This window comes from Hemiscyllium ocellatum, chromosome 34, assembly GCF_020745735.1.
Source record: "Hemiscyllium ocellatum isolate sHemOce1 chromosome 34, sHemOce1.pat.X.cur, whole genome shotgun sequence".
In the NCBI taxonomy this organism is placed as follows: domain Eukaryota; kingdom Metazoa; phylum Chordata; class Chondrichthyes; order Orectolobiformes; family Hemiscylliidae; genus Hemiscyllium; species Hemiscyllium ocellatum.
The window spans coordinates 13,781,440-13,809,068 of record NC_083434.1 but is presented as its reverse complement, the minus strand read 5'-3'; the positions used below and the strand labels follow the sequence as shown (position 1 = coordinate 13,809,068).

Genomic DNA, 27,629 nt, shown 5'->3' with positions numbered 1-27,629 from the left:
AAAAGGGGACATGAGATAGCTTTGGCAAATAGAATGAAGGAGAATCCAAACAGTGTTTACAAATACATTAAGGGCAAAGGGGTAACTAGGGAGAGAATAGGGCCCCTCAAAGATCAGCAAGGCGGCTTTTGTGGGGAGCCACAGAAAATTGGGAGAGATACTAAACGAATATTTTGCATCAATATTTACTGTGGAAAGGCAAGGACTGATCAGGGATAGTCAACATTGTTTTGTGCTTGGGAAATCATGTCTCACAAACTTGATTGAGGTTTTTGAGGAAGTAACAAAAATGATTGATGAGGACAGAGCGGTAGATGTGATCTATATGGATTTCAGTAAGACGTTCAACAAGGTTCCCCATGGGAGACTGATTGGCAAGGTTAGATCTCACCGAATACAGGGAGAACTCGCCATTTGGATACAGAAGGTAGAAGACAGAGTGTGATGGTGGTGGATGGTTGTTTTTCAGACTGGAGGCCTGTGACCAGTGGAGTGCCACAAGGTTCGGTGCTGGGTCCTCTACTTTTTGTCATTTACATAAATGATTTGGATGCGAGTATAAGAGGTACAGTTAGTAAGTTTGCAGATGACACCAAAATTGGAGGTGTAGTGGACAGCGAAGAGGGTTGCCTCAGATTACAACAGGATCTTGACCAGATGGGCCAATGGCCTGAGAAGTGGCAGATGGAGTTTAATGCAGAAAAATGGGAGGTGCTCCATTTTGGGAAAGCAAATCTTAGCAGGGCTTATACACTTAATGGTAAGGTCTTAGGGAGAGTTGCTGAACAAAGAGACCTTGGAGTGCAGGTTCATAGCTCCTTGAAAGTGGAGTTGCAGGTAGATAGGATAGTGAAGAAAGCGTTTGGTATGCTTTCCTTTATTGGTCAGAGCATTGAGTACAGGAGTTGGGTGGTCATGCTGCGGCTGTACAGGATATTGGTTAGGCTACTGTTGGAATATTGCGTGCAATTCTGGTCTCCTTCCTATTGGAAAGATGTTGTAAAACTTGAAAGGGTTCAGAAAAGATTTACAAGGATGTTGCCAGAGTTGGAGGATTTGAGCTATAGGGAGAGATTGAAAAGGTTGGGATTGTTTCTCCTGCAGCATCAGAGGCTGAGGGGTGACCTTACAGAAATTTACAAAATTATGAGGGGCATGGATAGGGTAAATAGGAAAAGTCTTTTCCCTGGGGTTGGGGAGTCCAGAACTAGAGGGCATAGGTTTAGGGTGAGAATGGAAAGATATAAAAGAAACCTGCGGGACAACTTGTTCACACAGAGGGTGGTACGTTATTTGGAATGAGCTGCAGAGTAAGTGGTGGAGGCTGGTACAATTGCAACATTTAAGAGGCATTTGGATAAGTAAATGAATAGGAAGGGTTTGGAGGGATATGGGCCGGGTGCTGGCAGGTGGGTCTAGATTGGGTTAGGATATTTGGTCGGCATGGACGGGTTTGTTTCCATGCTGTACATCTCTACGACTCTAATTGTTTAATAATAGAGATGCCAAAGGTGAAATATGTGGTGCATAGGACACAATCACAATATACCATGATAATTGGAGTCAACATTGAGACTTGAGTGAGCATAGCAACATGCTTCCACAGAGGAAGAGGTGGTTAGGGGATGAGGCAAAGAGAAAAAACTCTCAGGTTGCTTTTAGCATCAAGTTATAGGTGACATTTTCCATTTATTGACAAGCTACAGCACAGAAAACGTAAAAAGGAAAGAAAAGGATTTGGGTGAGTGAAGCTACAACATTAAACTATCTGGTGAAACTGCTGAGTGGATGAGTAGTTTATTGGAATAAGTTCAACTTCAAACCGTTCGGGTTTAGAAAAGCTTGAAAAATGCATCCTGAGGGGAAAAAAAGTCTTTAACAGGGCTAATATATCTTTAACACTGAAGTAAGTGCTGTAGTTAAACCAATACAAGGAAGATGGTATCACAAGCGAACATCTCATATGAAATCCTTGATGAGAAGCTTCATAAGAAGCTCCACAAAGTCACACATTTCCCCGATTTGGAACTATATTGCCGGTTCTCCACTATCACATCACCAAAATCTTGGAATTATCTTCCTGATAGCACTGTGGGTGTACACCTCACGGATTGCAGCGGTTCAGGAAGGCGGCTCACCACGATGCCCTCGAGGTCAATTAAGGACTGACAATAAATGCTGGTGTACCCAGAAATACTCACATCCTCTGAACAAATATATAAAAATATAACTCTCAATTTCCAATATCTACAAGGTAGAAATTTCTAACAAACTTTTTCACTTGTAACAATAAATTGTAATTGATCATTAGTTTTAAATGTCACAACACTAATATTGAATCATGTAGATAGAAAGCAGAGCAGGATTTCAACACTGGAGGCCACAGGTTTGGCTTCTGTCAATGTTAACTCTCAATCTTTAAAGAATACCCATATGAAATTAATTGGGTAGTAAAAATCTGCAAAACTAAACTGCTCACAATTTGAAAATAAACTTTGTGCCATATTTATAAAAAAGATTAAAGTATGATGTGAAAAACTGGAAGATATGGAACTGTTTCAGAATATTCCCTAAAATTAAGTCAAAAGTTTAATGTGTGCTCTGGTTTAATTACTGGTTACAGAAGCAAAGTGGCTTAAGAGAAAAGACAAACAAAGCTTGCAGGGAGACGAGAGATGGGATTTATGGCCCTTTTTGCTGGAAATCCTAGCTTTGACTAGAGAAAGGGGTGTCAATGCTAATGGCTGCATAGTAACCTTTTCTGGACTTAGCTTTTGTTTTATACACCCAGATGGTCAGTGAAGAATAAAGTGTAGGAACTGCAAGTCTATCTCCCTCTCTCACAGCAGAAGTTTCTGGGAACCTGATAAAACTTCCAGATACTGGTACTTCTAAATACCTTGCAAACCTTGAAAAGCTGAATTGTGGCCACTTTTCAAAGAGGTGGATCCAGCTTGATTTCAATTCAACCTGAGATCTACTGATGTTAGCAGTTAAATTTTGTTGATTGAAAAACCCATTGGACCATGACAAATTCCATTCTTTGTTTTTCAACCCTTCATTAAAAGGGGTGCTTACTTCCTTTGTCTTTTAAAAATCAAAATTTTGTAGCAGCCTCCCAGTGGCGAAAACACAGATAGATTGTTAACTTGTCCAAATAGCAAGGGATACTGGGTATATTGGCCAAGTAAAACTCATAAATCTCCAAACCCACACAACAGACACAGTGCAAACATAGAAGGCAGGTGCTAATGATATTAGTATAATGTAAAAGGCAGAAGTTATCCTGGACAGACATATCCTGAACAACTTATCTACTAAACAAAGGCACTAGGTCCTGCTACACAAGAAATTAACAAGAGCAGGCTATCCAAATGACCGATTCTGTTTCAAACTATTAAGTGTATCTTCCTTATTGGCCAGAACAATAGAAAACTCCAGAAAACCATCTAAAAGGTATAAAACCAGGATTCACCTGTAGGTCTCTCTCTTGGAAGCTCTTCAACCCTTGTGGACCTTCAAACCAAGGAATGAATTCATTGGGCTAAACTGGTGTCTCTGTAGTTGCTGTTTCAAAGGAATGCCATGCAGACTACATTATTTCCCTTAGAATACAGAGCACTATTGGCTGCTACCTTTATGGGTTTCTTCATTAATATGAAGAGAGAACCTGTGCAGGCTGCAGAAGTAGCAGTCTGAGATGTTAGCTGCAATGGTAAATTCTACACAGAGGATAGTTCCCCTTTGAAGTGATGCTACACGAACAAATCTTTAGCCTACAAGACTTAAGCTATTAAAAAAAGTAGTAACATTGAAAATGGTGCGCATTAGAATAGACATATTTCCAAAACTCGATCATTTCCATCTCAGGATATTAAAAGACAAAGGCGAAGAAATGACAGATACATAATCTTTTGACTGTACTTCAGATTTGGAATTGCACCTTTTAATTCAAAAGTTGCATATGTCATTCCACTCATTAAAAAGGAAAGGAAGGCATGAACATAAATCTACAAATCTATCAATTTTTCATAAGTAATGAATAGTTACTAAAATCTCAGAAAGAGTGACTGATGACTTCGACAAACAGGAGCTGATCAAAGAGCATCAACATGGATTTACAAAAGGTAAATCATAACTCAATTATCTAGTTGAGATATTTGAAGTATGTCATCTGTCTCACAGATAGAGTGTTTCTATGTATATTGCTCATTGGATATTTGTTGCAATTCCACACAGAAGATGTTTTGCAAAAACAAAATGCATGGAATTGAAGATGGCCTTGTGACATAGCCTCATATAGAAACAAGACAATGGAAAGAGAGACATTGTATCCTGATGTGACAAGTAGTGTCTCCCAGGAGTTCATGCTGAAGCTTGTGCTTTTCATCAGAGATCTATGACTTGGATGAAGAAACAGAAATTGTGTATGTATGTCTCACTTCCTTAATCAGTGTCCTTTCTAAAACCTCAAGCAGCTAAAAACCCTACTTCTTCACATTACTAATTCCTTTGTTCTTTCTGTCCAAGATTCTCTACCTTTCTGCTTTGTTGATTTTTATTTCACATACCTTAAGTCAGGATTTTAAGATAGATCCAGCACTGTTTTCCCATCCCACAAACCCCTATGGAGAATTGAAAAATGAAAGCCAAGAGCTACAAAAATTTAAAAGACAAAACACTCAAAACACAGCTTTGTCCTAACTGGTCAAACATAATTTAAAAAATCCCAGTATTTGATTTCACATCTCTGTGTTAACATACCAGCTGATTATAATAGTGGACAACTGAGATCTCTGGCTTGCTCAACAATTAGTTTAAACTTCACAATTTAGTTGCTATGGTGGTCAGTTACTAAACATAATAAAAGACTGCCAATGCATTTTTAACAGAGGAACATCCAAGTTTAATATACACAAAAAATAAGCATGGATTATTTTACACGCTGTAAGAACTATTTGAAACTGTCTTAATACAAGTTTCAGAAATGATGATTCAAATCTTTCAACCTCTCAACAACTTTACAGATATTCAAAACTCTGTGAACGGTTATCCTGTTTCCATTTTAAAGTTTATTGTTCAGTTGGCACCACTGCACTTGGAGTTGTTCCAGTAAACTTCTGCAATTATGTGTTGTGATCTTCTTCAGTTAATGTCTTCTCATGAGACTCGTAAACAAACTATTTGGACAACTCACTTATTTCTTAACATGGATTCATCGCACTCATCTTCAACAGCATTCTGTTTCTGGAGTTTTCTCTTACTGACCTTAAACCACTCAGGACTCCTTATTTCTTGCCTTGATTGTTCTGAAGACTGATAAACTGCACTGCTTCACTGACACGTTTTTCTTCCCTGAATGACTAGACTCTATCTGCTAGAAACCTGTGCACGAACACCATGTATAATAATTGCTCTCATTTACTCATTTCCTAAAGCATTGAGCTGTTCACTTCAGGGTTTTTTTAAAAAGCCTAATTTAAATGCATGCAAAATACATTTTGAAACATTCACATGGCCCTCACAATGTTCACACATTAACCTAAGGCCTTTCTTTGCTGTCGAACGTAAAACTATATACGATTTTGTTCTGTTTAAGACTCTAGGTTCAAAATAATAACAATAGTTAAAATCTTCATCACATTTGCTCCACACACCAACACCAAAATGTTAATACAACAAAATGAGGTAGCGCTATGGGTAAAAAAAACTTAATAGTTTTAATTCTGCAAAATTGATGAAAAATTACTTCTTTTAGGAGCTCCAACTTCGATCAATCAATGGCCATTTGTAAAATTTCTATTCTCAAACTTTATTTGCTGAAGTCTGCTGTACTGCAGTTGAGTTAGACATCTTACATTTGATCTTTATTTTGAGGCATCCAACATCTATTATAAATGGTGCATTATACTTTACCAATAGTTAATAGAATATGAACAATAGTGAAAAAGCATAACCATGAGAGCCGTTATTCTATACCACAATGGATATCATAGCTATCTTACCTTATGATCATATGGAGTATAGGACTGAAATAGCTGGGACAGTGTCCTTGTTCTCTGTTTTTTCTGAAAAGAAAGAAACAGCCAATATTTATAAATACAGAAATATAGAAAATAGGTACAGGTCTAGGCCATTTGGCCCTGCACAACTAGTCAATATGATCGTGGCTGATCATGCAATTTCAGTTTCCCCCTCTCAAATTCCTTTGATCCCTTTAACCGCAAGGGCCATGTTCAGCTCCCTTTTGAATATATTTAATGAATTGGCCCCAATTTCTGTGGTGGGGAGTTCTACAGGTTCACAACTAAGTGAAGAAATTCCTCCTCATCTTAGTCCTGAATGGTTTATCCCATATTCTTAGACTGTGACCCTTAATTCCGGACTTCCCAACATCGGGAAATGTTTACCCGCATCGAGCCCGTCTGGTCCCATCAGGATTTTATTTTTTTTTCTCCAAGATCCCCAATCATTCTTCTAAATTCCATTCAGTACAAGCCCAGTCAACCTAGTCTTTCTTCATTTGTCAGTCCTGCCATCCTGGGAATCAGTCTGGTCCTTTGCTGGACTCCTTCAATATTATGCATGTCCTTCCTCAGGCTAGGAGACCAAACCTGCACACAATATTCAAGGTGTGGCCTTACCAACGCCCCGTATAACTGCAGCGAGACATCCTTATTCCGATATTCAAATCCTCTCTCTATGAAGGCCAGCATGCCATTAGCTTTCCTCATTACCTGCTGCACCTGCATGCCAACCTTCAGCGACTATTCCACCACCACACACAGGTCTCATTGCACCTCAGCTTTTCTAAACTGCCACCATTCAGATAATAATCTGTCTTCCTATTTTTGCAACTAAAGTGGATAATCTCACACTTATCCACATTATATTGCATTTGCCAAGTATTTGCCCACTCAGCCAGCCTGTCCAAGTCACCCTGCAGCCTCTTAGCATCCTCCTCACAGCATATACTGCCACCCAGCTCAGAATCGTCTGCAAATTTGGAGATATAAAATGCAATAAATTGTTAATGAATGCTATGGACAGCTGGGTCCCAGCACTGAACCCTGAGATTCCCCATTTAGAGTCATAGAGATGTACAACATGGAAACAGACCCTTCGGTCCAACCTGTCCATGCCGACTAGATATCCCAACCCAATCCAGTCCCACCTGACAGCACCCGGCCCGTATCACTCCAAACCCTTCCTATTCATATACTCATCCAAATGCCTCTTAAATGTTGCAATTGTACAAAGCCTCCACCACTTCCACTGGCAACTCATTCCATACCCATTACCACCCTCTGTGTGAAACAGTTGCCCCTTAGGTCTCTTTTATATCTTTCCTCTCTCACTCTAAACCTATGCCCTCTCGTTCTGGACTCCCTGACACCAGGGAAAAGACTTTTCCTATTTACCCTATGCATGCTCCATAATTTTGTAAATCTCTATAAGGTCACCCCTCAGCCTCTTATCACTGCCTGCAAATAAAAGGGCCCATTATTTCCAGCTCTTTGCTTCCTGTCTGCCAATTAGTTCTCTAACCACATTAATACATTACCTCTGATACTATGAACTTTCATCTTGCTTACTAATCTCCTGTGTGGGCCCTTGTCAAAAGCCTTTTGGAAGTTCAGATACACAACATCGACTAATTTAACCTTGTCCACTCTACGGGTCACATTTTCAAAACATTCCAGAAAATTTGTAAAGCATATTTCTCTTTTGTGAATCCATGCTGATTTGGACCGATCCTGTCACCACTTTCCAAATGCTCAGTCATTACATCCTTAATAATGAACTCCAGCAATTTGACCCAGCACTGATGTCAGGCTAACTGACCCATAATTATTTTCACTGTCCCTCCTTTTGTAAAAAGTGGGGTTACATTAGCTGCCCTCCAGTCCATTGGAACTCCCCCAGAGTCTACAGAATGCTGGAAAATTATCATCAATGCACTCACTACTTCTCGGGCCAGTTCCTTAAGTACTCTGATGCACAGCATCAGGCCTTGGGGAACCTATTGGGTTTTAATCCCATCAATTACCATAATACCATTTCCTGACTAATAAGGAATTCCTTCAGTTCCTCTTTCATGCTTGACTCGCTGTCCCCTACCATTTATGGAAGGTTATTTGTGCCCTTCTTAGTGAAGACTGATCCAAAGTATTTATTCAACAGCTTTGTCATCTTTGTTGTCTGTCATGAACTTACCTGATGCTAGCTGTGAGGGTCCTACATTTGTCTTCACCAGTCTTTTTCTCTTCACGTATCAATAGAAGCTTTTGCAGTTAGTTTTGTGTTTTCCACAAGCTTACTCTTGTATTCTATTTTCCCCTGCTGAATTAAAGCCTTTGTCCTCCTCTGCTGAATTTTAAATTTCTCCCAGTGCTCAGGTTTGCAGCTTTTTCTGGCCAATTTATTTTCCTCCTCCTTGGCTTTCACACTATCGCTGATTTCCCTTGTTGGCCAAGGTTGAGCCACTTCTCTGTTTTACTCTTACACCAGATAGGGATGTACAAATTTTAAAGTTCATCCATGTGTTCTTTAAATGTCTGCCATTGCCTATCTACTGTCAACCCCTTAAGTATCCTTAGCCAGCTTATCCTAGCCAATGCATGCCTCACACCATCTTAGTTAGTTTTGATGGTACTTAGAAACTATCCAACTAAATAACAGCACACCAGTGACAAGTGATATATAGTTTCTACATTTCATTTTTGATAATTCATGCAGACTTGTTGACAAAGAATAATTTATTTCTCAAATCATTCAATAATGGTACAAATGCTTAAATCTTTCCAATGAGGCTTTGTCCTTACATTATACCAAAATGGCTGTGATAAAATCACTTCCTTTATAAAAAAAAATCACTGTCCTCATCTTTCTTGATTAGGTGCTTTTGCAGTTTTTGATGATCCGCACCATCCATGTTGAGGATGCTCATGGCTGAAAGCAGCATGAAGTAGCCAATAGTGATTATCAGTTGGCATAAAATGGCTGAGAGGATGCAGTAGCTTGTTTAGTTGGTATATATTGAAGTAAACCACAAGTTACAATATTTGTAGCTCTGCAGACAAAGTATATCTAAGGTAACAAGATTAAGATAGTAAACACCCTAATATGAAAAATATTGGATCGAAGTATTGATTGATACATGCAAATTTAAAAGAAAAATGGCTTTTTTATTGGGCGTGCACAAAATGAAAATAATTGGGAAGTGAACATGTGCAGTTTGAAATTATCAGCAGATTGATGATGTCAGCAAACACTTACAAAAAACACTGCAAGCAACAGCACTAGCAGCCTATAACTCAGCATTAAAAACCCTGTGCAATATAAAACAAATCACAGAGGCTGGTAGCTGGTAAGTCAATGTTAAATTCAGCATATACACAAGCAATACAAAATATTAAAAGAGTAGCAGCCTCCAAGTAAGCAAAGTGACTTGAGAGCTAAGAAAGCAAGCTAAGAGACATAATATGTATTCTTTGGAGATGCGTGTGAGCCCCGAATGCAATGCAAATGGCAGAAGCATGCAAACCATGGATGTACTTGAGCTCCATAAAGCATTGGAAGGCTGAAGTGCTCAGCGTGTTGGTCAGAAAGTAGGCATAGTGATGTATGAAGGATGTTAGTTCATCAATACTGACTTGCATGATTGAATGGTAACGGAGGGTAGTGGGGAAGGAGAACACTATCCATGAAGCATGTAGGGTCATTATTGTGGATGGGAATTTGTACTGTCTAGTTTCTTGGGATGGAGGGAATTGGAAGTGACAAATAAATGAGAATTGGAATAATAATGAGATACAAATGCATGGGAATAAGGTCACTGCTCAACAGCGAGATTCTGAAGCTCAACATTTTAAGCTTCAAGGGGAATACTACAAAAACCTTTTCTTGATTGAGATTCTACTCTTCTCATTTTTCCCATATTTATCAACTTTTCACCACTGCTCATGCCAAACCAGCGAAAAGAAAAACTCTATCCCTAGTTTTTCTGTAAAAACTTACACAAAGTTCCAGAATTCCTCGGTTGGCTTATTTGAGAAACCAAAATAATATCTACTGTGGAAAGACAAGTAACACGTGCCCTTTTTCTTATTTTTTGACTGAATAAATCATCTCAGAATTCATTTACTTTTTGTCATATGAGAGTCTGAACTTTCCCATTATGCTTGCGAGTCTCCAGTCAAGTTATCAAGTGGTTAAAGAAAACTGTACTCAAGTTTAATCAATTGTGAATGCACGCTTATCACTCTGAAAAATTACTCCTGCATGTTAACAACACTGTATTTCAGACTGTATGCAATGATCCTACATTCAATAGTTTAGTAGCACTTTGTGACATTATTATTGAATTAAATGTCAGGCTATTTGCTTACCATAAGAGAAAATGCTATGTCTAAAGATATCAGAAGTTAAAACAAAATCCATCTTATGGAACAGTGATAAAATTAAATCTTCTACAGTTAGCCTTAAAAATATTGACATTAGTTATCAATTACTTTTGAAGAATCAAATTCAAATTTGCAGCCAAAATGTGCAAACCCAGGAGTCTCTCATCTCTGAGATAAATTATCCTCAGTCATTATCTATCAAAGTAAATGGCAGGATTTTCTACATGGCAGTAATTCTTTCTTCCAAAAACAACCCAGCTGTTGCTGAAGCTCTGCTGCAGAAGTGACAGCAAAATTAGCACATTCTCTCTTTTTTGAACATTTACATTTAGTCCATTGAATTTTCAAATCCTTCCTTTCATTTTTAAAAGCAGCACCATCACTGGCAAATTATTGCTTTATTGTCTAGATTTGCACAATTAAAAAGGATATGCTGTCAATTAACACATTTTTACTATAATATAATTTATTTAAAATATCACATGCATTGAATCAATCAAAAAGTATCTGTTTATGCTGTAGCTTTACAGTGAATACAGCATAAGTCCATATTTTGAAAACTTGGAGCATGAGTACTGCACAAATAAAATATGATCAAAAGTAATGCTGCAGCTTTGTTTTTTATACCTTAAAGCAACACTTTTATGTACACTTCATCTGGTTAGCTGAAATTTCACTTTAAAAATTTAGCACCCATAAACTCCAGTTGGCAAACTTGGTCCCAAAATCCCTAATATGTCCTGCCTGTGGAAAATCTATAATCTCATTTGTGAAATTTTCAATGAACCTATCTTCAGCAAATTTTTGAAAGACAGTGTTTCAAATTGCTTTTGATTTTTGCATGAACAACTGTGACACTGACTCTGAATGGTCATGCTCCAATGTTACGGACTGCAAATTCTCCTTTTCATTTTTTCCAGCCTTTCCCAAAGATTCTGGCTGACTGACTTACTCTCTATTAGGATCCGGTTTTACACATGGTTAATCTCTCTCAAGTTGCCATTTATCATTTTGGGGCGGCACGGTGGCACAGTGGTTAGCACTGCTGCCTCACAGCGCCTGAAGACCCGGGTTCAATTCCCGACTCAGGCGACTGACTGTGTGGAGTTTGCACATTCTCCCAGTGTCTGCGTGGGTTTCCTCCGGGTGCTCCGGTTTCCTCCCACAGTCCAAAGATGTGCGGGTCAGGTGAATTGGCCATGCTAAATTGCCCGTAGTGTTAGGTAAGGGGTAATGTAGGGGTATGGGTGGGTTTCGCTTCGGCGGGTCGGTGTGGACTTGTTGGGCCGAAGGGCCTGTTTCCACACTGTAAGTCTAATCTAAAAATCTAACTCAGATAGTAAGTTCTGGCGGCACGACAAGCTTGGTTGACATTACAGTTGTTCTTGATCCAGTGTTCACCCAAACATATTTCCAGTTAAAACATGAAACTGCAAGCCTTGTTGATCTTTATGGATTTGCTAATCCACAGTCACCAACCCAATTGTACTGCCTTAAAGCTGCTCCAGATTTCAGCGATTTTAAGGAATTGATTGTCATTTTCCACTAAATGTCAGAAACAATGGCAGAATGTTATGCTTCCTTGAGCAGAACAGGAAATGGTGAGAAAATTGGAGAAATATGATGAGAGGGAAACATTTCAGAATTTTGACATAAAGAAAGAATTACAAAATTTGAAAGAAGTTTCCCCTTAATGTTTAAACAGTGAGGTGAGAATCTCACTATTAAGTCACTATTACTTCCACGCAGTTGCCAATAAACAATGAACAAACATGAAAAAAAACCCTGCAGCTGCTGGAAACTTTAAACAAAAACAGGTATTGCTGGATAAAACCAGTAGGTCTAGATGCATTTGCAAAGAGAAAGCTGAGTTAACGCTTCAGAACTGATCGTAGCTGAAGATGGGGTAGGGAGAGGAGTAAACATTAGATTGAGATGGAGTCCAGAGAGAGAATAGCAGTTGGACAAACAAAAGCAATGGATAATGGGCAGCTGGGGAGAAAGAAAAACTGCTGATGGGGACCATTAGTATCTGACAATGAGTTGGTTGTAATAGTAACCCATGTGATGCCAAGGCCTGGTATTGGGGACTTCGGGAAAGATACGGAAGACCGTGCTCAGGCTCTAAAATTATTGAACATGATATTAAGCCCTGAAAGCTGCAGGGTCCCCAAGTGGAAGATGACATGTTGTCCTTTCATCTTGCACTGAGCATTGCTCTAGAGCACTGCAGCAAACTCAAAACGCAAACGTTGGCCAGGGTACATGTTAGCGTGTTGAAGTGCAGGCCAGGTAACTAGAAGCTAAAGAGAACACTAGATTGAATACAGGAGACTAGATTAAGTGCAGGTAAATTGCTGCTTTACCTGTAAGGTGTGTCTGGGGCCTAGGACTTTGAAGACGGAGGCAGTAAATGGGACAGGTGTTACATCTTAGGTGACTGCATGGAAAGGTGCCGTGGGGTATGGGGTGGTGTTGAGAGTGGAGGAGGAGTGGACCAAGCTGTCATGGAAGGTACAGTCCCTTCAGAAGATTGACAAGGGAGGAGAGGGGAATATGTGACTGATGGTAGCATCCCGCTAGAAGTGGCGAAATGGCAAGTTATGATCCTTTAGATGTGGATGCTAGCGAGGTGGTAAGTGAAAAGCAGGGAAACTCTATTGGTGTCATAGGAGGGAAGAGAAGCTGTGAGGAGAGATGTGCCGGAAATGGGTTGGCATGGCTGAGGCCCGGTCAACCAAAGTGGTGGAAAATCCTTGGTTGAGGAAAACAGTGGACATTTTGGAGGCCCCCTTTTGGAAGCTGGCATCATTGGAACAGAAGTCATGAAGATGAAGAAACTGGGAGAATGGAATGGAGCCTTGACAGTAATCAGGGTGTGAGGAGGTATAGTCCAGGTATCTGTGGGAGTCAGTGGTTTTGTAGTGGATATTGGTGGCCTGCCCATTCCCAGAAATGGAAACATTGAGGTCAAGGAAGCAAATAGAGGAGTCAAGAGATGGACCAGGTGAAAGTGAGAACAGGGTGGTTGATCTAAGAGAAATTGATAAACTTTTCCAATTCCGGATGAGAGAGGCAAGCAGCACTGATGATGTCATTAATGTAAGGGAGAAAGAGTTGCGAGGTGGGACTCAAGTAGGATTGGAGCTAGAATGAGGAGGCAATAACCCAGTGATATTATCGTTAGACCATTAATCCATGAACTCAGCGGGTGTTCCAGGTTCAAATCCCACCATGGCAGATGGTGGATTTTGAATTCAATAAAAAGAATCTGGAGTTAAGAATCTATTGATGACTACGAAATCACTGTCGGAAAATCCCATCTGGTTCACTCTGTCCTTTGATGTGCAGTATCACAGAGCATAGAGTAACTCACACCATTAAAATAATAATGAAACAAGATGGCGGCAGAATAAGATGTGCGAGCCAGAACTCCACTGCTCACCAGTTTCTTTTCATTTCCTTTCTTTCCTTCTTTGCTACACTTTTTCTTCTCCCCACCCCCAACTTTTAACTTCTTAAACTACCAGAACTGGAGAATGGAAGCAAGTCTGAGACAGAGGAGACGAGTTGCGGGGGGAGCCTGGAGTGGTAACAGAGCAAGCATAGGCTGAGTCCTGAAAGTGAGCCATGGGCTGAAGCCTGGAGCTGTGAGCAGAGTAAATGTGGGCTGGGCTGGGAGCCATCGCAGCCAGAGCTTGGAGTGGTGAGCAGAGTGAGCACGGGCCTAGCCAGGAGCTGGGTTGTGGACTGGAACTCGGAATGGGAGCAGATTGAGCCCAGACCAGGCAGGGGATAAGTCTAAGATAGAGGCTAGCATGTGGTAGCAGCGAGGCCTCATGTTCTGAAGCCTGGCCGGCATGGACTCAGTGGAAAAGGACGATAACTTGAGTACTTTAAAGACACTTTCTACTCTTATTATGGATTTTTAAACTCTGCATTCCCAGGTAGTCTTTTTTCTATTATCTCAATTTTGTGACAATACTTAAAGCATCAAAACCAGCTACCCTTTACTTAAGATGGCACCACAGGCAACATTACAAACTTTTCACTCCAATCATTTGAGTGCACATGGCAATAAAAGGCTATTCTAAGGGAAGGAAATCTGCTGTCTTTACCTGGTCTGGCCTACATATGATTCCAGACCCACAGCCATGGTTGACTCTTAACTGCTCTTTGGACAATTAGGGACGGGCAATAAATACTGGCCAAGCCAGCTATGCCCTCATCTCATGAATGAATTACAAAAAAATGTTCTGTTTACCCTGCCATACATTTCGTTTGAGAAAAGAGGAGTTAAAAGAGTTGTTCAAAGTGAGGATGAACTTAGCCAGGTGGAGAAAGATGGTTGTAGATGGGGACAGTTCAGACATTTTTTTCCAGAAAGGAGAACCATGAGTCCATCCTCATAGGGGATGAGGATGTAAAAGGATTGCATGTCCATGGAAGTTCTGAAACTGATGTAAGGAGTCTGAAGAATTGTGGATATAAGTGGGGAAGGACTGGACAAGGTAGAGAAAAAAATCAAGTCGAGGAGTTCTGTGGGGCAGGACCAGGCAGAACCAATGGGTTTGTCCAGGCAGTTCTTTTTGTGGATTTTGAGCAGATGGCAGAAGCAGGCTGTGTTGGGTTAGGGGACTATGAGCTTGTGAGGGAAGGGAAGGGGAGGAGATCACTAGATAAAATGACATTAGTTACTATTGTGGATACAATAGTGTGGCGTTCAATGGTGGAGTCACAATGCCTGAGGGAAATAGAAGGTGGTGTCCAAGAGTCCAAGGTGGTGCTCAATCTCTGTAATGTTGCCAGTACACCAGACATCATTGTGTGCTGACTTGATTATATCTGAGATCTGAGCGTATGGAGTGCGGTGAGTTCAGTAGGAGATAGGTTTGAATAGGTAACGGGGAAGCAGAGGAAATAAGGCAGCCAATGTTATGTTGACAGTTCTTGCTGATCAGCTCAAATGGAGGTAACATTACTAACATGAACTCACGTTGCATGGTGCGAAAATAGGTAGCTTTTAAAGTTTCAGTCAGCATGTCACATCTGTGCATCGGAAGGATGTTGCGAAACTTGAATAGGTTCAGTATAGATTTACAAGGATGTTGACAGGGTTGGAGGATTTGAGCTATTGGGAGAGGCTTAATAGGCTGTGGCTGTTTTCCTTGGAGCATCCGAGGCTAAAGGGTGACCTTACAGAGGTTTATGAAGTCATGAGGGGCACAGATAGGATAAATAGACAAGGTCTTTTCCCTGGGGTGAGGGAGTCTAGAATTAGAGAGCATAGATTTGGGCTGAGAGGGGAAAGATAAAGAAGAGACCTAAGAGGCAACATTTTCACACGGAGGGTGGTGCATGCATGATGAGCTGCCAGAGGAAGTGGTGGAGGCTGGCACAATTATAACTTTTAAAAGCATCTGGATGAGTACATGAGTAGGAAGGGTTTGAAGAGATATGGGCTGAAATGTGTTGCTGGTTAAAGCACAGCAGGTTAGGCAGCATCCAAGGAAAAGGAAATTCGACGTTTCGGGCCAGAGCCCTTCATCAGGAATGAAGGGCTCTGGCCCGAAACGTCGAATTTCCTGTTCCTTGGATGCTGCCTAACCTGCTGTGCTTTAACCAGCAACACATTTTCAGCTCTGATCTCCAGCATCTGCAGACCTCACTTTTTATTTGAAGAGATATGGGCCAAGTGCTGGCCAATGGGACTAAATTATGTTAGGATATCCGGTCGGCATGGATGAGTTGGAACAAAGGGTCTGTTCCTGTGCTTACATCTCTATGATTGTAAGTCACTCGTGAGAGCCAGCAATATGTATAACTGCTACATTGCCGAAAATGTTCAAATATCCTCTAAGGTAGTGCTGAATCTGGAAGAGGAAGCATTTTTCTGTAGCTTTTATGAAAAGGTGGACATGTGAACTGCCACAGTACATCTCCTAATCCTGAACGACAAGGTACCTCCTTTGAAACGATAGCTAGAATGAACCTTTTCCCCAAAGATGTTGGAATCATTCCTCCTTATGTATTTTCACTAATAGTATGGGTGTATACGCAGCCTGGTGTGTGCGGGTCAGTTCTATCTCAATCCTTGCACGTGTGTTTAGCTTGGCAAGTTAAGGTACAACATCTTGGCTGCAGTCATCAATGTCACAATTTCTTCATCTAGCTGTTATATCAATTTCTTCATCTAGCTGGGGCAGCTAAGAAAATCAGTGATTTTTTAGGTCTCAATTAAAAACACTTAGTTAAATGTCTCCAGACAGATGCCTCACTTTCTACACTCAAGATTGACAACTCTCCCTGAATACCACATTTAATTATCACACAGCCATTCTTTCATCACAATTTTGAGAACAAAGAGATGCAAGATCCATTTGTTTTATTTAAAACAAAACTAGATGATACCAATTGTAAAAATATTTTTAAAAAAGTATCTCAAAATTACATGGAGATTTTAAATACAGAACAAATATCCTCAAAATACCATCCTAATCAAACACACATCAAAAATAGACTTATAAACAAACTATTGGATAAAAGCTTGACTGATGTTGGTTATGTGAAGACAAGAAGACATGTTTAACCTGCCTTCCAACTTTCCAAATCTTCAAGATGTTTGGAAAAGAAGGGAGAAAAATGCTGGAAATGTAAAATAAACACAAAAATTGCTCAGCATCCTTGGTCAGAACTCATTGTGCTTCAGCATCTTATTGAAGAACATGTGCCAAGGAAATGATAATTAATGCCTTGCATACTCGTGTCTCACAGTTCCTCAGTGAGAACTTACACTTTCATTATTTATACTGGAAAGATAATTTGAGAACACAGCATTCTATTCAGTTGAAAGTTGCTTCCCATATGATGGAGAAGTTTTGCACCAATCAATATAAAATTTAATTAATGCCAACTGGACATTATGTGTATGTATATTTAAGGCCCAGAAAACAAATAAATCAAAGAAATAAAACCTTGATTGTGAACTGTGCACTGGGAAATGAAGTCACTGTAGTTCATAAATACACCTGTTTTCATACACCACTGTCAGAATTATACAATACCCATTATTACTCACATAATATATTCAAAATTTGTCTTTGTATCAAGGTAACATCAAATTCTTGGAAATAACTATTTACTTAACACATCAATAAAAATCTAATGTAGACAGGAACCAATACCTTTCTGTTATAGTGTGCTACAAAGAATTACACAACAATTGCAAATTAACTGAAAAAATCCAAATAAAAATGCTGTAAACCTGATTGATTTTCTTAAATCGTGATTTTTATCTCAGACTACTAATGACTAAATGATTAAAAATATTTAAAATATGAAGTTATAACAAAAACAAAGTACACTCTTGATGAAAAGATGTTTGACAAACCCTTTTTTCTCTTGTCTCATGAACCGTATGTAATTTTTGCTACAATGGTATAGACCAATTTTAAATTTTAAACTTTAAATGGAAACCGCAGAAGTTTGCAGTAGAGATAAAGTAATTCAGCCATTAAGCTTATTCTGGCTCTCAGCAAGAGCAGTCCATGCAGTCCCAGTTTCTTGACTTTTTCGCATACTCTTTTATATTTTTATTTGCCCAAACTAAGACCGAAAATGTTTTAGTCCAGTGACCTGGCAAAGAATAAAAAACAGAGATCAATTTAGGAAAAGATGTTGGAAATTTCTATTCAGCCCCTAAAGCAAATGGGCAAGCTACTCAGTAACTAATCAATGGTAACTTCCCCACTTAGTTTCTATGACTGGTATAGCTTGCCCTTCAGCAAGAACACATACAACTTAAAATAAGCCAACATTTAAAAGCAAAGACTGTTTGTGATGAACAGTTTTAAAAAATTGGTCGAACTCTGCCTTCCGGCATTTCAAAGCACATGGTAGACCTTCAGTCCACAGGCAGCAGACCATACAAATAGGTAATGTTTTGCTTTTTTAAAATAATTTGGGGGAGATGGCCGTCACAGGCTGACCAGCAGTGATTGCCTGTCTCTACTTGCCCTTCAGAAGGTGGTGGATAGCTGCCTTCTTGAATCGTTGTGGTTCATCTGTTGTGGGTTAATCCACAACATCATTTAGGAAGGAATTCCAGGATTTTGAGTCAGCATCAGTGAAAGAACGACAATATATTCCCGTGTCAGAATGGTGAGTGGCTTGGAGGGAATTTGGAAGATAATGGTGTTCAAATATGTCTGCTGCTCTTTTAAGATGGAAGTGGTCATGGGTTTGGCAGGTGTTGTCTGAGGATATTTGGTAAATTTCTGCAGTGCACTGTGTAGTTAGTACACACTGCTGCTACTGAGCATCAGTGGTGGAGGGAGTGAATGTTTATGGATATGGTGCCAATCAAGCTGCTTGCTTTGTCCAGGATTGTGTCAAGCTTGTGTGTTGTTGGATCTGCACTCCTCCAGGCAAGTGGGGAGTATTCCATCACTCCTGATGTTGGCCTTGTAGATGATTAGATAGGCTTTGGGGAGTCAGAAGGTTAGTTATTTGCTGCAGTACCCATAGTCTCTTACCTGCTCTTGTAACCATTGTGTTTATGTGGTGAGTCCAGTTGCACTTCTGGTCAATGATAATCCCAGGGCGCTGATAGTGGGAGATTCAGTAATGGCAACACTTGAATGCCAAGGGGCAATGGTTAGATTTTCTCTTATTGGTGATGGTCATAACCTGGCATTTGCGTGATGCGAAAGTTACTTATCACTTGCCAGCCCAAGTCTGGATACTGTTCAGATCTTGTTGCATTTGAACTCGTCAATATCTGAAGAGTTGCTGAACATTGTATAAACATTGGCAAACATCCCCACCCTGACCTTATGATGGAAGGAAGGTCACTGATGAAGCAGTTGAAGTTGTTTGGACTCAGCTTGATGCCACATTTGGTCAAATGCAGCCTTAATGTCAAAGACTGTTAGTCTCACCTCACCTCTGGAATTCAGCGCTTTTGTCCATGTTTGAACCAAGGCTTCAATGAGGTCAGGAGATGAATGGCCCTGGTGGAACCCAAACTAGGTGTCACTGAACAGGTTATTGCTGAGCAGGTGTTGCATGATAGCTCGACTGATGACATCTTCCGTCGCTTGACTGACGTTTGAGAGGAGGCTGAAAGGGCAGGTAATTGGGTGGATTGGATTTGTCCTACTTTTTATATACAGGACATACCTGGGTAATTTTTCACATTGTCAGGTATACACCAGTGTTGTAACTGCATTGGAATAGTTTGGCTAGGGGAGTGACAAGCTGTGGAGCACAAGCCTTTAGTATTATTACTGGAATATTGTCAGGGCTGACAGCCTTTGCAGTATCTAGTGTCTCAAATCACTTCTTGATATCAAAGAGTGAGTGAAATTGATTGAAGACTGGTACCTATAATGCTGGGAACCATGGGAGGTCATCCACGTGACACTTCTGGCTGAAGAATGCTGCAAAAGCTTCAACCTTATCTTTTGCACTGACGTGCTGGGCTCTTCCATCATTGAGGACGAGGATATTTGTGGAGCCTCCTCCGCCAGGGAGTTGATTAATTGTCCATCACCATTCACTGCTGGATGCTGCAGGATAGTAGAACTTAGATCTGAATCCATTGGTTATGGGATCACTTAGCTCTGTCTAGCACTTGCTGCTCATGTCGTTCGGCATGCAAACAGTTCTGTTTGGTGGCTTCACCTGGTTGACACCTCATCTTCAGGTATGCTTGGTGCTGCTCCTGACATGCCCTCCTGCATTTGCCAGGGTTGATCCCTGGCTTGACGGTAATGGTCAAATGGGAGAAGTGCCCAGCCATCAGATTACAGATTGTGCTGGAGTCCAGCTCTGCTGCTGTTGCAGGCCCACAGTGCCTCATGGATGCCCAGTCTTGAGTTGCTAGATATGTTCAAAGTCTGTTTCATTTAGCACTGCGATAGTGCCACACAACACGGTGGAGGTTATTCTCAATGTGAAGGTGGGTCTTCATCTCCACAAGGACTGAATGGTTGGCACTCTTACCGATACTGTCATGAATGAGGTCAAGTACATTTTACCCTCTTGATGGTTTCCTCACAACCTGCTGCAAACCCAGCTTGATCTGTAGTACTACTGCCAAGCCATTCTTGATGAAGGACACTGAAATCCTCCATTCAGAGTACATTTTGTGCCCTTGCCATCCTCAGTGTTTCCTCTAAGTGTTGTTCAGTAAATTCATCAGCTGAGGGAGATGGTGATCTGCAGGTGGTTTCCTTGCTGATTTTTAACCTGAAGCCACGAAACCTCATGAGGTCTGGAGTCAATGTTGAGGACTTCCAGGACCACTCCTGACTGTATACAACTGTGCCACCAACTTTACTGGGTCTGTCCGGCCAGTGGGACAGATAGTAATGTCTGGAATATATGACTGTGGCTTGACTAGTCAATGAGACAACTCTGAAAATGTGTTGCTGGAAAAGCGCAGCAGATCAGGCAGCATCCAAGGAGAAGGAGAATCGACGTTTGGGGCATGTGCCCTTCTTCAGGAATGCCCGAAACGACAATTCTCCTGCTCCTAGGATGCTGCCTGACCTGCTGCGCTTTTCCAGCAACACATTTTCAGCTCTGGTCTCCAGCATCTGCAGTCCTCACTTTCTCCTATGAGACAACTCTCCCAATTTTGGTACTAGCCCCCAAATTTTATTAAGGAGGACCTTGCAGGGTTGATTGAGCTTTTTCTGTTGTCGTCTTTTCTAGTGCTTAGGTCAATACCAGGTGATCTGTCTGTTTTCATTTCTTTGCGACTTTGTAGCAACTGGTAGCACTGAGTGGCTTGCTAGGCCATTTCAGAAGGCAATTGAGAATCAATCACATTGTTGTGGGTCAGGAGTCACATGTAGGCTAGATCAGGTCAGGATGGCAGATTTCCCTCTCTGAAGGAGATTACTGAACCAGATGGGTTTTCTGACATTTGACAATAATTGGTGTGTATAAACTGTAGAATATAACTGTACTGACAAATTTGGAACCATTATGTTTGAAGATGTTACATGTTTCTTGTGTATGTTCAGCCCAGAGACCTTCTGTGATAAAGTGAAACTGACCTGATAAAATCAAGATGTTCTCCACTGAAACTGCCTTCAAATATTAACAGACAATGAAATTATTACAACATGTAAGACGACAGATTTGGAGAAGGGCTGCTTCTGACAATCTTTGTTCAGAAATGTGTTTCAGTGAAGCAGCAGCCAAAGTGAATAAGGAAGCAGCATTTGGCAGCACTACACTACACAGCATAAAACTCTTAGGGTCTTGTGAATTTAATTGAATTTAAAGCCAGAGCAATGTACTGATGTTTATCAGCTTTTCTGAATGCTAATTCAACTTAAAGAGGAACAGATTACTAATGCTTGTAAATTCATTAATGGTACAATTAACAATTCAAAGTTGTCTGGGTGAGGAGAGAGAGAGATCAGTGAGTTCATCTACTTTTAGAGATGCCCTTTACTCTCAGAAACTTGTCTTGATTTTTTTTGAAGTGCAGTTGTAAACTCAAATTTATTGTATGTTGGCTAATCTATTTTATAGGTAAAAACAATGACTGCAAATGCTGGAAACCAGAGTCTAGATTAGAGCGGTGCTGGAAGAGCACAACAGTTCAGGCAGCATCTGAGGAGCAGTAAAATCGATGTTTCGGGCAAAAGCCCTTCATCAGGAATACAGCATCAGGAATCCTTTGCCCGAAACGTCGACTTTACTGCTCCTCGAATACTGCCTGAACTGCTGTGCTTTTCCAGCATCACTCTAATCTAATCTATTTCATAGGTCAATGAAGGAAAGTACTTCCTAGCATTTTTCATGTTTTATTTTAATGCTCACTGGTTTTCGAATGATCAATCTATTCCATTAGAACCTCCATTATTAAATAACATTGCACTATCTTAAAGTTTATAACCCCCAATGAAAAAAGTTACTCCTTAAAGGTATGGAGGAGGATTGGATGAGTTGACACAAATGTTAAAATTAAGGTTAATGACAAAGTGACTAGTATTTTACATATTTTCCAAAACTCAACACAAGCCAGTCAGACAAGTTTAAATTAAGAATGGAATAAATAGATTTATAATACAGATTTACATCACGACAAATCACAAACAACATGTAATTGTTATACATACCAACTTTAAAAATGAAGGTATGCAAAGTGCTTTACTGTTACCTTGCACCCTATAGCAGTAACAATCCCCTGTTGGAAGTATCAATAATTGTGTGATTATGGCTGTTATTTGAAGCATTTGTGAGTACGTCAATCACACAGAAAGCCAGGATGTGCAAAGGTAAGTGTCAAGCAGTTCTGAACATTGTTAAATTTTCTTTCATCAATGGGCCTACATACTTTCAAAGGGATAATGTATTTTCAATGTAATCAACATGAAAATGTTGAGGTGCAAAACATTTACCTGAGTACAAAGAAGTAATGACATTCAATTACATGTCACAATTGTTCTTACAATTATTTTGTCTTATTTCGTACATCTGTCGGAGAAGTCTTTGAACGTCAACTGTAGCACCTTCTAAAAATAATCTATCTTGTTGGGAAGTTCAAAGTCATTAAAATAAATCCAAACATGCTTTTTCAGAGTCTTAAATATTAGCATGTGACAGAATCTGAATTGCAAAATTTGACAGTGAATGACAAATTTAAATATTTAAAATATTTCAGGTGGCACAATACATCATTGCTGTATCATAGTTCTATAATACTTTGAGAAGTGTGGAATGAAGGTTCATGTAGCCATAATTTCCCATACATTATGTTTCTATCACTAGTTTTGTTGTCAGAGACAGCAGGCTAACAATGGGTGCCCCTGAAAAAGCAAGAGGTGAAATTAGTATCCTAATTTTAAAAAAGTCAACTCAGACTCCAGAGTAGCTCTTAGGTGCTTTAATGACTTACAGTAAGGAGGATATTAAAAACTTTCCTAGCTGATCAGTTGTTCTATTACTTGTGTATATGATTACTGAAAATAATAAATAAGGAAAAATATCAATTTAAAGCTGCTAAATATTTTATTCAGAATAGAATATTTTAAAATATGTTGGGCTGAATCTTGACATCATTTTGGCTAAGTATCAATTTCATTGTGTTTCACTGAGGATTTCTCTCTATGAGACCTAATGAGATTTTTTTCCATCTCAACCCAAATATCTCTCTCTAACTTCCTACCAAGTTCCTATGGTGCCCTTCAAGTCCTCTGCTAGCTTAATTCTACCATCTAGCTGAAAGAATTTGCCATTGGCCAGATGTCCTGGAATAGATTGGCATCCCTTCTGCCAGTGCTGTTTATAAACTCCAAACAAACATCTGGCAAAGCATTGGTGTTACCCTTCAATAGGAAAATAATGGCACGGCAGCCCTCAACACATGCTTTTCACAGCATATAGTTACGTGGCTGACACCTCCTGGAACATGCCGCTCCACTTTCTTGCCCCACTTGCAGTCTATCCACCAAGGCACACAGCTTTCTTGACCTTCGCTACATCCCAGCTGACCACCTTCCACGTCACCACTGTTCTTCTACCAATGCCGAATGCAGATTAAAATCTTGTCTTTGTATGCTGGGTGACCATCTCAGACAGGCAAACCTTTATCATTTCAAAAAGATTACCTTTTATTTGCAGTCATCAAATGCCAACACAAAAAAAAACAGAGTCTGCAGTTCACCCCCGCAGTACAAAAGAAAATGTGTCATTGTAGCTGATGATTATTTGCTGCACTCAGCTCTCAACTATTGTTTGTCAAACAAGTCCTATCTGGCTCTGTCATGCACAAGGAGAGCTACTTCCAGCACAATGTCTTAATCCTTGAAAGACTGTGCCCATTCAGTCAGTTCCTCAGCATCCAACTCATTTCCTGCCCCAACTGTGCAGAGTAGAGCATGCTAGATTGATGTGTCACACTCTGTCTGAAGTACACGGCAGACACCCCGAGACCAGTCAGAGCAGCATTATCAGTAGCACTATTGTTTGCTCCATCACAGCCCTTGTTGAAGCATGGGTGAGATTGTACTGCGCTCTGCGCGAGTTAGGGATTGTGCAATGATGTCATCAGCCAAGGTTGTACTGCCTTGTCCCTCATTAATGAGCCTTGTCAGGTATCTGGATCCTCCAACCTGTCAGATTCATGACAGTGCCTGAAGATGCGGGAGTTATTGTAGCTTCCTAAGACACATCTCCCAGAAGTGGTGCTGGTGATTGCACATCACCTGATCATAAATGGAATGTTGCACTATTGAGGTATGGCCCTCTCATTGTGACATGTTCAGGTGATGGCATCCTGCACTTATGGAAAACTAGCTATGTCTTCCAAATCCGACAGCAGCACTGACCTCATCATGGACAAACAAAATGAACCAGTGTAATCTTGAACAAATGGATCAGTCACTATCCTATCTTAAATCATTGGATAGATGGATAACAGAAATTCTATGCAGGTCACTTGCCACTCAAGTTGCATAGAATTTAAGCAGCTGACACCTTCAAGGCCACCAGAAGAGTGTGGGCCCCCATTCCTGTCAGTTCAGAGAACTCACAAAGATTCATAGCTCAGGTTTTAGATGAGGTTGTTGACTTGCTCGCTGAGCTGGTACGTTTGTTCACAGATGTTTCTTTACTATGCTAGGTAACATCATCAGTGCACCTCCAGTGAAGTGTTGGTGTTCTGTCCCACTTTTTGTTTATGTGTCTGGTTCTGCTGGGGTTGGTAGTGTCATTTCCGGTTTTGGTGTTGGTTCCATTCCTTAGTGGCTCGTATATTGGGTCCAAATTTACATGTGTGTCAATGGAGTTCCGGGTTGAGTGCCAGGCTTACAGGAATCCGCATGCATATTTCTGTTGGACTTGTCCGAGGATGGATACATTGTCCTAGTCGAATTAGTGTTCATTGTCTGAGTGAAGTGATACAAATGATAGCTGGTCATGTCCCTTGGTGGCTACTTGGTGTTTGTGTACCCTGGTGGCTAATTTTCTTACTGTTTGCTTTATGAAGGGTTCCTGGCAATCTTTCCACAATATTTTTTTATTAACAATGGTCCTGTTGAGTTGTGAGTATAGGACCCTTTATACATATTAGTAGTTGCTTTAGTGTGGCAGTCAGTCTGTGTGCTACCATAATACCCAGGGGTCATAGTAGTCTGGTGGTCATTTCTGATATGTCCTTAACTTATGGCAGTATGGCCAGCGTATCCAGGTGTGTTGTGTCTTCCTGTTGTGGTCTGTCGTGTAGGTATCACCAAGCTGCACTTTTTTGGGTACCCATTGTTTTTACCTGTTGTATAGGTGTTATTCTTCTGTTTTCTGCAGCTCCATGTGCTGCAGTGTGTTGTGGTTCTCTTGAACAATGTTCTGATGCAGTTCTGTTTGTGGGTGTTGGGATGGATGCCGTTATAATTGAGTATTTGGCCTGTGTGGGCGGCCTTCCTGTATATGCTGGTCTGGAGTTCACCATTTGCCTTGGGTTCGACGATGATGTCCAGGAATGGGAGTCGGTTGTTGTTTTCTTCTTCCTTGGTGAATTTGATGCTGGTAATTATGTTGTTTATGGGTTGATGGATTTTCTTGAGCATTTAATAATGTCAAAGGTGACATCTATGTAGCAGATCCATTGTTTTGGCTGACAGTGAGTGGTACTATCCATTCAAGTCATTGCATGACTGTCTCTGCTATTAGTCCTGATATCGGTGATCCCATGGGTGTTCTGTTGATTTGTTTGTATACCTGACCTTTGAAGATGAAGTGGGCCGTGAGGCATAGATCAAGTAGTTTGGGGGTGCCATCTTTGCTGATGGTGTTGGTGGTGTAGGTTGCCTGTATTCCTGGTCATTTGAGTAGTGAGGCTAGTATTTCCTTGGCTAGGAGGATGTTTATGGAGGTGAACAGTGCTGTCACATGACATCATAATCTCATCCCCATCTATTTTGGTGTCCTTGATGATGTTAAGAAACTCTTGGGTGAAGTGGATTGAGTTGTTCACTAGGTGTTTCAATCTTTGATGCTGTTCTTTTGCTAGTCTGTATGTCGGTGTTCCTGGGAGTGAAACTATGGGTCGGGGTCCATGGTTTGTGTACCATGGAGAGTCCATAGAAGCGGGGTCTGTTGGATTCCATTGGCTTAATTTTTTTGGAGATCAGCTTTGTTAATTTCTCCTGTCAGGTGTAGATTTCTTCAGGAACTGTGATGAAGTTTTCCAATTGTGGTGTCGGGTCTGTCACCGTCAGTTGGTAGGTGCCGGTATCTGCCAGTATCGTTTTCGCTTTCTCTATGTATGTGCACTTTTCAGTATGACGGTCATGCGCCCTTTGATGGCTGATAGGATTACAATGTTTTTGTCCCTCCGGAGTCCTTCCAGGGCTTCCTTCTCTTCTGTGTTGAGGGTGTCTCCTTCTCTCTTTCTGTTTAGTGTTGGGGCCAATTCTGCCTGATACTCTGTTGGGCATCCTCTGTGAGTCCACTGTTCACGAGAGTGGCTTCTAATGCTGTAAGGAAGTGCATTTTATTTATTTTTTGCTCCCCCCCAGACTACTGCAATACAGCATAGTGCTCATATTCCTCAGCACCATGTTTGTATGTGTGCAGGTGCAAGATACAGTGGAAAAACACCAAGTGAACTTAACTTCATTACCAGTCCACCACTAGAAAAGACACCCATGCGGCCAATGAACTAGTGACAAGCAAATCCCAGAGCGAGCAATGCTTACATGAAAAAGGATGAAGGGGAAGTTTGGGACTAAATCAAAATAGAATTGAAGGGGGAAATAATGTACTTGTTCCTCATAGCGCCAACCTCTCCTTAAAGAAGCCAAGAGTTTTGGTAGACATTGTGTAGGTGTCAAATTTAGTATTGCTAGCATTAGCATTGCTCCATCTTCAGGGACACCCGGGTCTGAACATAATTGCAGAAGAGGGGAAAGCAGTGAGCCATAACGATTCCCTCCACACACGGCTACCTGGACCTGTTAACGGCCAGAGGAAGTTCATTTTATTGGCATCTCGTGGTTGTAATTCAGTCAGTGTAGCAGTACAGCTTTTTCGATGTCTGTTAATGGCCGGTTTGACAGGTTCTTTATTCAAATTTGTCTGTGTTGATGCTATAGGTGAGCTTAGTCAGTTTCCCCTCGATGGTCAGTCTTTTTCTTGATTTTCTGTTCTTTTATGGAGATGGTTGGTTCTAGTGTAGTGGTCCGTTCATGATTGGTCGAGCTG

At 40.6% G+C, this 27,629-nt stretch overlaps 1 protein-coding gene across 2 annotated transcripts in view; it reads right to left on the bottom strand.

Annotated features, from left to right (window-relative positions):
• Window positions 1-27,629, bottom strand: part of cdkal1 (CDK5 regulatory subunit associated protein 1-like 1) — a 581,619-nt gene that overhangs the window by 142,272 nt on the left and 411,718 nt on the right. For both annotated transcript variants that reach the window (XM_060849921.1, XM_060849920.1), the window contains exon 12: window positions 6,006-6,068. In XM_060849921.1, the coding sequence (XP_060705904.1) occupies window positions 6,006-6,068 (63 nt within the window). The remainder of the gene's footprint in view (window positions 1-6,005; window positions 6,069-27,629) is intronic.